We start from the raw sequence: 11,929 nt of genomic DNA, 5'->3' as shown, positions 1-11,929 counted from the left end.
ATCCTCTTGTGAGGATTAACAACAACAACAACAAAAAAAACCTCTTTCTTCCCCTAGAATGAGGGATGGATCATCTTTGAATGTATTTCCATCCACACTAGCTGTGATTTTGCAAAGTATACTAAAATAGAAGTACTTGTACTTCATGAAGCTTATACTTCAGAATTCTGACCACGCCCCAGAAGATATTAAATATCACAGAGCTACAATTTCATTTATACGTGGAATTGAAAATAAACAAACAAAAAATACAGAATCAAATTTATAGATACAGAGAACAAATTGGTGGTTGCAAGATGGGAGAGGGGTTTGAAAAGATGGGTGAAAAGGTGAAATGGATTGAAAAGTACAAATTGCCAATAATAAAAATAGTCATGGAGCCCTGGCCAGGTGGCTCAGTTGGTTGGAGTGCCATCCCATACACCGAAGGGTTTCTGGTCAGGGCACATACCTAAGTTTTGGGTGTGATCCTCAGTTGGGGTATGTACGAAAGTCAACCAATCAATGTTTCTCTCTCACATTGGTGTTTCTTTCTCTCTCCCTTCCTCTCTAAAAAAATCAATAAACATACCTGTGGGTGAGGATTGTTTAAAAATAGCCATAGAGATGTAAAGTACAGCACAGGGAATATAGCCAATAATATTGAATAACTATGTTATGGTGTCAGATGGGTACTAGACTTACCAAGGGGATCACTTTGTAAGGTATACAAATATCTAACCACTATATTATACACCTGAAACTAATATAATATTGTATGTCAACTCTAATTTTAAAATAAATTTTAAAACAAATAAACAATACTACAAACACATAATGCTCTACTTTTAGAGTCTTTGAGTGCGGTATTCCATGGAAATGTCTGGTTGAGGCAGAGAACGTATGATGCATATCTAGACATTTCATCTTTGGGCTTACTGATCTATTGTATCAAAGTGGAAGACGAGTGTGAACTGAGGCTTGCAGTTAAACTTTACAGTTTGTGGAACAGTCCTAGTCAATCCAGAAAGCTAACATCCAGGAAAATACCCCATCCCTTTGGTCATCCTGCTCACATCATCACTCCATCCCCCAGTCAAGCTTTGCATTCATAAATGGGGGTTTATTTTATTGTGTTTTCTGCAGATCTTAGAAAGGGCCAAAGGGAGAATATATTTCTCTGTGAAGGTTGCAGTCTTAATACTATAGAACAAAATACACACGTTCCTTATCAAGAAGGAAAATGTACCAAGGAATGGCTTTTAAAAAGAGTCATACTGAGAAGAGGAGGAGAACTTTTTTTGGAGTATATGTGTGTGCAGTAATAAGGAGGAAATTGAGTGCAGGGAAAGCTATTCAAATTAGCCTAAAATAGAGTTTATACATGAAATCTACCGCTTACCTCTGTTGTTATTACATGATTCTATTGTCAATGGTTGACAAAGGAGTCACTGTCTTTTTAAGCTATTCAGTGCTGGGAGTCCCCAAGTGGAATTTCACCGTGTGTGTGTGTGTGTGTGTGTGTGTGTGTGTGTGTCCCTCCCCATGATGGCCAGCTTAAAGGACAGCACAGTGTGGTCTAATAACATTCTCATGCACATGATATTAGGCCCCAAAAGGTTTCAAATGCACCCTCAGACTCTGTTGCCTGGTACATTATTCCCAAAAAGAGTTGGCCTCCAGTCCTAACTGCCTGCACACTGAGCAGTGAGGAAATGCACATCTTTCCAGAGCAGAGTGAGCAATTTTCCATTGCTCCTCTTCCCACTGTCTCCCAAAAAGGGAAAGGGAAAGTGGTTTAAGTTTTCACAAGCTTGGAAAGCAGCTCAATAAACTACAGCTTTGGAGAAAGAAGACACAGAGCTTTCAGTTACAGGATCCTGTGAATATGAACCAAAGAAAAGGTAAATCACCAATTAGGAGACCTGAGCGTGGACTGTGAGGCCTGGGAAGATAACTGAATAGGAGGCTGTGAATTGTGAAGGCTGCCAGCCCCCGTGAGAGAAACATGCAGGGTCCTTCCTTCCACTCTATATCCCTCGCCCAGCCTCATTGCCTTCTCCTTTTAGGAAACACACACACACACACACACACACACACACACACACACACACACGGTGAAACAAAAATAATGACAACTTAGAAAAAGCAGTTTTACCCTTCCTTTCACCACACATCTTGTTTTTCCCCTTTTGTTTTTCATATTCACATTTTGCTGTCTGTAAGCATTTCTGAAAGTAGTGCTTGAGTGGAGGTTGGGAAAATGAGTAAAGTTGGTCAAAATGCACAAAATGCCTATGGATGAAATGTATGGGATTTCACTACAGTTAACAATACTGTAGCATATATTTGAAAGTTGCTAAGAGAGGGCTTCAGAGTTCTCATCACTAGAAAAGAATTATAACTGTGAGATAGATGAAGGATATTAATTAAACTTATGGTGGTAATCATTTCACAATATATATACTTGTATCAAATCAGTATACTGTACATCTTAAACTTATAAAATGTGATGTCAATTATATTTCAAAACTGGAAAAAATAAAAATGAAAGGAGTGTGAGCCACCAGGTCATTTGCTGTTACTTTTTGTTTCAAAATCATGACTCCTGCAGCTGTAAAGACTGGCTGGAAGCCTTAATCAGATGCTTATGGCTGGTTAATGCCATCAAAATTTTGACCCCAAGAGAAAATGACTTATTCTCCCGTGCTTTAGCTATAGAGTGTTTCCTCAGCTTCCTCGCCATGCTAATGATGCTGAAAAACATCCCTTTTACACACACGTGGATGGAACTAAACCAAACCAACCAGGATAAAGGGACACCTAAGAAAGGTACCCCCACCCACTTCTCCCTCACTCCCAGCTTTATAGGGCCAGCTGCAACTGGTGGCCAGCTGGATTCCTGGGTGGAAATAAATTAACTGGAAACCTCAAGTCACTGCTGCAGTCAACTGGAAAAAAAGGAGCAAATGCCAGTGCTGCATGGTCCCAGAGCCCAACTCTGGATGCCACCCACAGAACTCAGAGCACCGCAGTGCTTGGGCTGGCAAACACGCAGACCCTGTCTGCCCTCCGCATGTTTGCTGTAGGGTGGGGGCCAGGCCACCAGCTTTTATACTCCTCAGACACTCTCTAAATGGGAAGGTGAGCAGCTTAGAGGGGACGCTTCCTACAGGAATTAGAAGAGGGGTCTTTGCTCCTTTCTAACTTGGAATAAATACTCTAACCCTACTTACTTGAGAAAAAAGCTTTAATCTCTGTTCCAAGTTTTCCATGAGTGATACTACAATATACTACTACTCCTACTAATGACAATAATAATCATTCAAATTTTTCCAGGAGCAGCATTTCTCGTTACCTCGTGAATTTTTGCTTTCTTAGGAAGAAGAAATACATAAAAAGTTCCTTGGATTTTCAAGGCAGAAGGGAGATGAATGAAGGTTTAAAAAATAAAGTAGAAAAGAGACTTTCAATTTTTTGCAAATTGACAAAAAAATAAAGTGGTTTTAGGCTGATAAACTTGCCCTTTCCTAGGATCCTTCAAAGAGAGGTGGGAAAGAGAAGGAGGGGGGAGGAGGAGAGAGGGGAAGGAAGGAAGGAAGGAAGGAAGGAAGGAAGGAAGGAAGGAAGGAAGGGAAAAAGTTAGTTCTTATTGTTTACAGCTAGAATTTAAATTACATCATCCCAGCACAACAAATCCTCTTTTGAAATAGCTGTCTCTCTATAGGACACAAATCTTAGACTCGCTAAGAATGCAAAAATTCAGAAGTTTGACATTTATTGGGAATTTCATGGGCAAACTAGAGAAAAGAATTAGGGCAAATTTGCATCCTTTCATTCCACTAGACGATGCCATCAGGAATATATTCTACAATAATTTCCTTCAGACAAATTCATTCCCAGTTTTCACAATTTTTTTAAGGGAACAGAACAGATCCATACTCTCTCACTAGCCTGAAGATTCTACTGAATTCTATCGATTTTTCTGTCTTTGAACACAAGCTCGTTAACCTGAAACACTAAGGAGATGACTATATTTCACTGAGTTTATAACTGAGCGTTTGAAAACAAAAAGATCCCAAGACAGTGATACCACCCTCTCCCTGGGATCCCTTTCCCCCCCCCTTCCTTTTTTCCCCCCTCAAATTCATCTGCAAAAGCTATGCATTGCTTCCTTAACCCTAGAGCTTTCGTGTCAGTTACAAGAAGCTTTCTTTAAATTCATCCTTCTTTATTATCCTGGTTGGCAAAATCAGAGCTCCTGTCTTTCCACCGACTTCTGCATTCCTGCAAGCTATAGTGGAGGGGGGTAAGGTTAGTACCCAACAGCCCTGCCGCTGGGCCATCAAGCTTCACTGCCTCCTCTAAGCTGCCTAAGAGAGCTAGCGATAGGGCTGAGGCGCTATCTTGGATTTATGGAAATGAGGTCTTCCCAAAACTCCACAGGGACTTCCTTGCAAAAGAAAAAGCCATCAGGAAAAAATCAGACAACACAAGTACCAGAAGCAGCCTGCTAGACAAGTCTCTCCAAGAAGCCCTATGAGTGCGTCTGCATTTTTTCCATCTTCCCAATCCAGGAGAAGGAGAAATGCCACTCCTCCAGATGATGATGGTGGTGGTGATGTAGCAACTATTTTACCCAAGTAACCAATATAAAATTTTTGTGGTCTTGACTTTTATTTGAGATCTCTGATGAGATCAGATGATCTGTACCCTTTCATTCAAGGCAACAGACGTCTTCGAACTGTTTGTTGTTGTTTTTTTAATTTGATTTTATCCTTTGAAACAGAAAGTGCATTACATTTAACTGGTCTTGCAAGGGGGGGGGGGGTGTCTTTTCTCTTTACAAACCGAATTCCTTATATAAATTAATAAATGTTAAAGATGCTAATATATCACCGTTATTAGCTTTAAAAAAAGAAAACAATTTACATAGTCTGTAGTATTCTTATCATACAAAACACTTCAAATTCAATTACAGCAACTAAATGGGTTTTTATGTTTCTGACCCAGAGCAGTTGTAACAATGCCCACCATCTATTTTAACACGCACTTTTATCCGAAAGGAGTTAAATTAAATACAAGCTATGTAGCCCCTCCCTCCCGAATACTTTCTTTAAATCACTAATAAATAGCAACAAACGACTGTGCAATTTCAGAGAGGAACGGAGAGGCAGTTCCGCTTCTTCTACTTCAAGTCCTGGAGGCTGGAGGCTGGAGCCGGCCCGCGCGCGGGGTGGTGGAGGGGGCGGGGGGTTAGTGGGGACGAGGCGGGGAAGTGAGATCTTACAAACCCAAACCCCCAGAGTAGCTGGAGGAGAGGGGGTGCTGAGAACGTTCTTTTCTACGGTCTCCAATTAAGTTCAAAATAAAAGGGGAACGGGCGGTTTCAATAGCTCTTAAAAGGGGGGAGGGTGGAAGGAAGGAGGTCCATCTCTTATACCAAATTCAAAAAACCATTTTACATTTTAAATATTCACAATAAAGTAACTTCTAGTCAGTGTGACTCACGATTTATTTACAAGGGGCCTTCAACAGGTTACTTTAGTCCGCACAGCAGTTTGTGGGGGGGGGGAGACGCGTCCCTCTTCCCATCCTTGGCGTCCGCCCGCCCGCTCGGCTCCGAGGTCCCCTGCGCAGTAGCAGTCGATCCCACGAAAACTGGTCCCTGAGGGCCCCCCCCCCCCCCCACCTCCCGCCTTCCCTGCGGTGCAAAGGCCGGGAAGCCAGAGTGCGCTGGGGGTCCGGGCCGCTCCCTCCTCGGATACAGGGAGAGGGTAGGAGCTGGCGCGGAGGACGGCCCAGCGGGGAGTTTCAGTTGCGTTCTTTGCGCAGTGCATCTCGTCATTTTTCTGCCTTCTTACCAACCCCCGAGTCTCTCTCCTCCATCTTCCTCAACTTTTAGGTTAAAAAAATAGATATGTACATCTCAGAAAATAGCAAAGGACGCCCCGCAGGCGGGGCGGGGCGGGGCCGGACGGCCGGGCGCGCGCGGCCCCCGGGGCGGAGGCGGTGGCTGGCGGCGGCGGCGCTCAGGACGAACCCTCGGCCTCGGACGCGTGCAGCAGGAGGCCGCCGCCGCCGCCGGACTTGTGCTTCTTCAGCAGCTGCGTGATTTTCTCGTCGTCCGAGTTGGGGTCCAGGGGCTTGTTGTAGTCGTCGTCCTCCTCCTCGTTCTCCGAGGCCCCCTTGAGCCGCTCGGTCTCCGAGTCCTGCTTCTTCTTGGCCGTGGCCATCTCCGCCGCGTGCTTCTTCCTCCACTTGGTCCGGCGGTTCTGGAACCAGACCTGCGAGCCGATCAGGGGAGGAGGAGAGAGACAAAGGTGGCAGGAACTTAACGGGAGCGGACTCTGCTACCTCTCCTACATTCCCGCAGTCGCTCCCGCGGGGCCCCCCGACGGCTGGCCGCCCTCCCTCAGAGACCTCCCTTGTCTGGGCTGTCAAAGTCAGTCTCCATCGCCCCAGGCTCCTCTGAGGAACGGGCACCTACAAACTGCCTGCCCGTTGCCATAGCGATAGGAACAAGAGTATTGAGGTTGTCAGTGAGTGATTTCTCAGAAGAGAAAAAAAAAAACTTGGAAACTTAAATTAAGTGTCCCTAAAAATGAGTGCACTTTTCCACTTTCTAGTTGAAAGTGGAAAACTTTCCCCCTTTTAAAGCTGCCCCATAATGACTGTGGTTTTAATTCGTTATATACTTTATTAGATTAAGGTATTCCAAACAACCTAAATGTACTTGCTTTTTAGTGTGATTTGTGGGAGAAAGCAAAGCATTTATCCCCCCAATTACTTCCTTTCGCCTTTGCACTTTTGGATAGATGTCTGTTTCATTTGTCACAAGTCAGAATATACACAGACATGGTAGTTTAAAACCCCATTTACACGTGCATTCATATAAAGTTTTGTTAATCTGCTAAAACAGAAACCTCCAATCACTAACAATAACCAACATGAATGCGTGAAAATATTTAAAACCTCAGTCAAAATCGTCACAGTGTGGTGTGTATCTGTCTGGTTTAATGTTTTTCATAAAACCAAAGGCTTAGAGTTTTCATCAGTTTTTTTTTTTGTAAGTGAAATTTTGCAAGTTACATTATTTCCCACTGTTACCATGCCTAGTCTTTCAAATATTATTTTAACAGTGTTCCTCCCCAATGCACACATTTTATATAAAAATATTCAAGCCTATTCACCACATTTGACACCATGTTTGATACACATATTTTAACTTAAAGCACCAGCAATAAGCAACCAATTTTCCAATCATATTGAATTATCCTCTCTTTATGCTTCTCAGCCATTTTCTCATCCATCCGTTCTGTATTCTCTCTAGAGAATCAGAATTGTTATGAAAGTGATTCTGATGTTCCGTATACAGCTGTAATAATTCACGTCTAGCCACGCAGACATATTTACAGTGACAAATGAAGACCTCCAGACTACTGTGGCAGGCTCTGTACCAACCACCGCAAAAATAATTTTAACTGTGATGGTATTCTAATGGTCACACAAAAATCACTTGTGAAATTCATTTTATGATGCTTGTCCAAGGGGAAATACACTCTAACCAACAGGCATGGCTAACAGTTATTCCTACTTAAAGAACAACAATATTACTAATGAAAACAGACTTATAGACATACTCCCCCCCCCCAAAAAAAACCCCAAATATAGTAAATGAAGAAGAGGAACAAAAGAGACTACTGGAAATACAGGAAACTGCTAGATTTAATTTATCTAGCTTCCCTTTATTTTTCAAGGAAAGATTTCTAAAATTTGAATCCCTGGGAATATGCTATACAACTCAATTATAAGCTAAGTGACATTTTAATTATAAGTTGTTGTCATAAACAGTAACATGTCTTGCATCTGCTGATAAACATATTTAAGACAATTCAATTTCATAATAAAGTAATAATCTTGTCAATTCATTTGGAAAATTACTATGCCAAAGTCATTGCCTTCAGCTAAACTAAAAGCAGATTTATCCATGCTAAGTGGTTAAACGCTGTAGATTTATTTTTCAAACCTGCAAGTTAATGTCTAGTACCACTATAATGCTGATCTACATTAGGAAATTATATGACTGGTGGAGCCTTAATTAACAAACAAAAGCTTGAATATCTCTACAAATAGACTAAACAGAAGCTATCTAACTGGTCTGATCTCTTCTCAGGGCTGATATTTCTGTAATGCTTTTATTCTCTAATAATGATGAGTTTCCCCCAGCACATGCTGCTATCTAGATTAACCTCATTTCAAAGGCGGGGGTGAGGGGGACTTGATTCCTTTTGTTCATCAACAGTTTGCCCGCCCAGGAGAGCCTTTAACCTCCACCCCCACCCCTGCGTAGAGCTGATCTCATCTTCTCCTCAGGCTCCTCAGGCCCCGTTTGTTAGATGGGGTGGGGTGAGGGGGGAGAGGGACGCGACGTGGGTGGAGAGCCTATCCCTGGAGTTGCAAGGTCCACTCACCTTGACCTGACTCTCCGTCATCCCCAAAGAATAAGCCAAGCGAGCCCTCTCGGGCCCCGCCAAGTATTTCGTTTGTTCGAAAGTCTTCTCCAGGGCGAAGATCTGCTGTCCCGAGAACGTGGGTCTCGTGTGTTTTCTCTTCCCGTCTTTGTCCAACAAAATGGATCCTTGATCTGCAATCATTGATAAACGAGGGCAGGGGGGGGGGGGGAATCATTGGTTACAAGCAGCTCCACGGAAAAGAAACGAACTTGCAAAACAATGTTTTGGTGGGAAAGAAAAGCTTATCCCAAGGCGGGCTCCCAAAGAGCCGTGGGTGGCGCTTCCAGTCCCAGCGCACCTCTCGGCCTTTTGATAGCCCCCCTACCCGCTCCCCACCGTTTAGATCGCCCCCCACCCCTGTTTTTTTTTTTTAATTCCCGGGTGTTTGGAGCAGCACTAACTAACCTTCTGCCCAACACCTGCGTCAAACAGCCGGGGGGCACATCCCTAAAGTTTGCCGACGCCCCGCGGTCAGGCCCCAGTGAACTGAGAAGGGCGGCGAACCGCCGCTTTCCCCCTGGGGTCGGCGCTCCGCCGGCCCCGGACCCTTTGCAGGAGGATGACTACTTTTGCTCCTTGACCGCCTTCCTAACCTGTGTGCGCGCAACAAAGGGGGCCTTGTGTTTTGCACACAAGAGAGCGAAATCGCCCCCAAGTCTACGCTGCTGTGGCCGAGGGGGAGGGGGCGCCGCCTTTGTTGGCGGTCCCTACACGGCCATCAAAACGGGTACAATAGCGTCTCCCACACCCTCACCCGCCCGGGCCGCCCGCCGTCTCCCGGCTTCCCCGGGGGCCGCCGTGGGCTCCCGAAACTTCCCTCCACTCCCGCCGCTCCGCCACGGGAAAGCGGTCGGGAGACTCCGAAGAAACTTCGGGGACTCGGTCAAAACCGAAGGAATGAGCGAGAAAAGGAGCCGGGGCTGGGCCCCAGAACGCCACCTGCGAGGCTGGGGCACTCCAGGGCGAGGTGGCTAACGACCGAGAGGAGAGCGATCCCGGGGACACGCAGTTGTTTCTGGAAAGGTCCCTGCTAGATGCTGCATGTCCCCAGTCCTGGCTCCGTCACCTCGTTCTTCCTCTGCCCCTCCACGATGCCCCTCATGAAGCCCGGGCCCACGGCATCCCGGCCCAAGGTGCTCCTGGGGCCAAGGCAGATGGGAAAGCGGGGACCAGCGCTGGGGAGCGGCCCAAAGTGACTGGGCGCGTGCCCTGCTCCGCGGGTCGCGGCCTGTCTCCAATGGGCTCACCCCGGCCGATTGTGCAGGGGGTATAAAGGGGGAGGGAAGAGGGTCAAGCAGTGAGGTGGGGGGGGCACCCAGGGCGAGACATGCACGCTCGGAGCAGTGGAGGTTTCGCCGGGGCGGCTCCCCACCGGTTCGCAGGGAGGAGGCCAGTTAAACTGGCGAAGGCGGAGTGGGGGTCCTAACCGGCAGAAGGAGACGGGGAAAGTAGGGGTGCGGACAGGGCGCCGTGGCCTCTCCTGCCGCCCCCCCCCCCCAACTCCACCTCTTTAACCCAGGCTCGGCCTGCGGTTCCGGCCCGACGCCGGGTCCTCCGATGATACATACACCCCGCACCGCTCCGTGTTCCACGCGGAAGCGTGCACCCCCGCTCCGCTAAGCGTGCCCAAGACCGGGTGAGACTCGGGGGCTTGGACGCCAGCGCGGGAGCTCAGGAAAGAGAGAATGCATCGCTGCGTGCCCCGGCCCCGTCTAAATCGTGCGGTTCCGGCGCTGCCAAACTATCCGGGCGGCCAGAGGGTGCACCGACCCACACGCCCACCAGGTAGCCCGGACCCTGCGCCGGCGGCGTGCGCTCCGCGGGGCGCGGCCGATGGTACTCACGGGGGGTGCAGGCCAGGCGCGCGTCCCTCCAGGGCGGGCTCTGCATCACTCCCGGCCAGAAGATGGGCGTCCGGCCGGGCAGCTCGGCGAGCGGCTTGGGGTACCGTCCCACGGCGGCCACGGCGGCGGCACTGGGGCTGAAATAGAGCCCGGGCGGCGGCGGCGGCGGGCTCAGGCTGCTGAAGCGGGGCAGGCCGGCCAGCAGCCCCGCGGGGGACGAGGCGGCGGCGGCGGCAGCAGCGGCGGCGGCGGCGGCGGCCGAAGCGGAAGAAGCAGAGGTGGACGAGGAAGAGGAGGAAGAGGAACCGGAGGGCGAAGCGGAGGGCAAGGCGGTCCCTGAGGCCACGGGCATGGAGGGCCGGCTCAGGATGTCGTTGATGCCGTGCGGGGTGGCGGCGGAGAGCTGCTGCGGGGGGCTGCCCAGAGACGAGAGCCCCCCCGCGGCAGGGGGCTTCAGGCCGCCGGGGTTGTGGGCGCCCAAAGGCGGCGATGGCGACGAGGAGGAGGAGGAGGAGGACGAGGAGGAGGGGGGACCGGCGGGCAGCGGGGGATACGCGGCGGGGTAGAGCGGGGTCTTCATCTCGGCCATGCTGTGGAGGGCGGCCAGGGGCGGGCTGCTGAGCAGGAACGCGCTCTGCCGGGTGCCCTCCATCGCCCCCACCGCTAACATCCCACGGCCAGGCCGGAGCCCGCAGCCACGCAGCAAGGGCGCGGGCCGGTGCCCGCGGCGGGGCTCGGGGGAGCGAGAAGCGCGGAGGGCGCGAGCGGGGAGCAGCACCGCGCACCCGGCGGCCACGGGCCAACTGGGCCGAGCACGCCGCTGCCTAGAGTTGCTCTCGGAGCTGCGCCGCCGAAACGTACAAACAAACCCGCCGCTCGAGAGGCGGCGGCTCTCCCAGACCGGCGGGCGTCCGGGTGGGTCTGTCTGTCCCTTCGCTCCCGGACTCCTGGATTCAACCGCGGTCTCTTCTCCTCCTCACTTTTCCTCGCCGCTCAAAGGGCGCTACTTCCCATCTTCTCCCCCCGGGAAATAAGCAAAACAAACCCCCGGCTGGCCCCAGAGAGTTCGTAACAAAGTTAAGAGTCACCAAATCTCCACTTTGATGTCGGAGGGTGGGGGCCGGCTGGCTTTCTTTGGAGAGGTTCAAAGGACGCCGGGTTCCGCCCGAGGAGCTCCTCTAATCTTACGCGGAAGCCCTGCTCCTTCGGCCCCAGGCTGATTCGCACTCGGCGCTCGCGGCGCGCGGGGAGGGAGCGCCTCCGGCCCGCGGGAGGACCTCGCCTCGGGGCGGGCTTCCTCCGCCGGCCAGAAAGGGCAGTGCCTGGATCCCCACGGCTCCCGGATTCTGCGCGCCGACTCGCCCAACTCGCCTTTCCCTCTGGGCGACGGGGCACTAGAGTTACAATATTGAAAAAGACAGAGGGGAGGAGGAAAAACACAGAAAAACAAAGACTACGTGTGAAAAGTCTGATGGCCTCGGTTAGGGCTCTGCGCGTCTGTCCACTTCTGCAAACCGGCCTGGCGACCCCCGCCCCACCCCCCGGCGTCCTCGCTTCCTCTCACTCGTCGCCTTTGCCTCTCTCTCGCAT

General features: G+C 49.7%; 1 protein-coding gene across 1 annotated transcript; it reads right to left on the bottom strand.

Annotated features, from left to right (window-relative positions):
- Window positions 1–5,704: 5,704 nt before the first annotated feature.
- Window positions 5,705–11,009, bottom strand: NKX6-1 (NK6 homeobox 1). The gene is made up of 3 exons (XM_070409248.1): window positions 10,340–11,009; window positions 8,454–8,626; window positions 5,705–6,266 (listed from the first exon to the last, which is right to left on the bottom strand). The coding sequence occupies exons 1-3, from the start codon at window positions 11,007–11,009 to the stop codon at window positions 6,012–6,014; spliced, it is 1,098 nt and encodes a 365-aa protein (XP_070265349.1). The 3' UTR covers window positions 5,705–6,011.
- Window positions 11,010–11,929: the final 920 nt, after the last annotated feature.

This window comes from Myotis yumanensis, unplaced genomic scaffold (genome assembly GCF_028538775.1).
Source record: "Myotis yumanensis isolate MYYU_CA2020_CCGP unplaced genomic scaffold, mMyoYum1.0.hap1 SCAF_1, whole genome shotgun sequence".
In the NCBI taxonomy this organism is placed as follows: domain Eukaryota; kingdom Metazoa; phylum Chordata; class Mammalia; order Chiroptera; family Vespertilionidae; genus Myotis; species Myotis yumanensis.
This window is presented reverse-complemented; position numbering and strand designations above follow the sequence as displayed.

Excerpts from the sequence above, each read along its gene's own strand:
- NKX6-1 (XM_070409248.1), bottom strand. The coding sequence starts at position 11,009 with ATGTTAGCGGTGGGGGCGATGGAGGGCACCCGGCAGAGCGCGTTCCTG. Across the intron at positions 8,627-10,339 it reads GCGCCTGGCCTGCACCCCCC|ATCAAGGATCCATTTTGTTG; the intron begins GTGAGTACCATC and ends CAATGATTGCAG. Across the intron at positions 6,267-8,453 it reads TGACGGAGAGTCAGGTCAAG|GTCTGGTTCCAGAACCGCCG; the intron begins GTGAGTGGACCT and ends ATCGGCTCGCAG.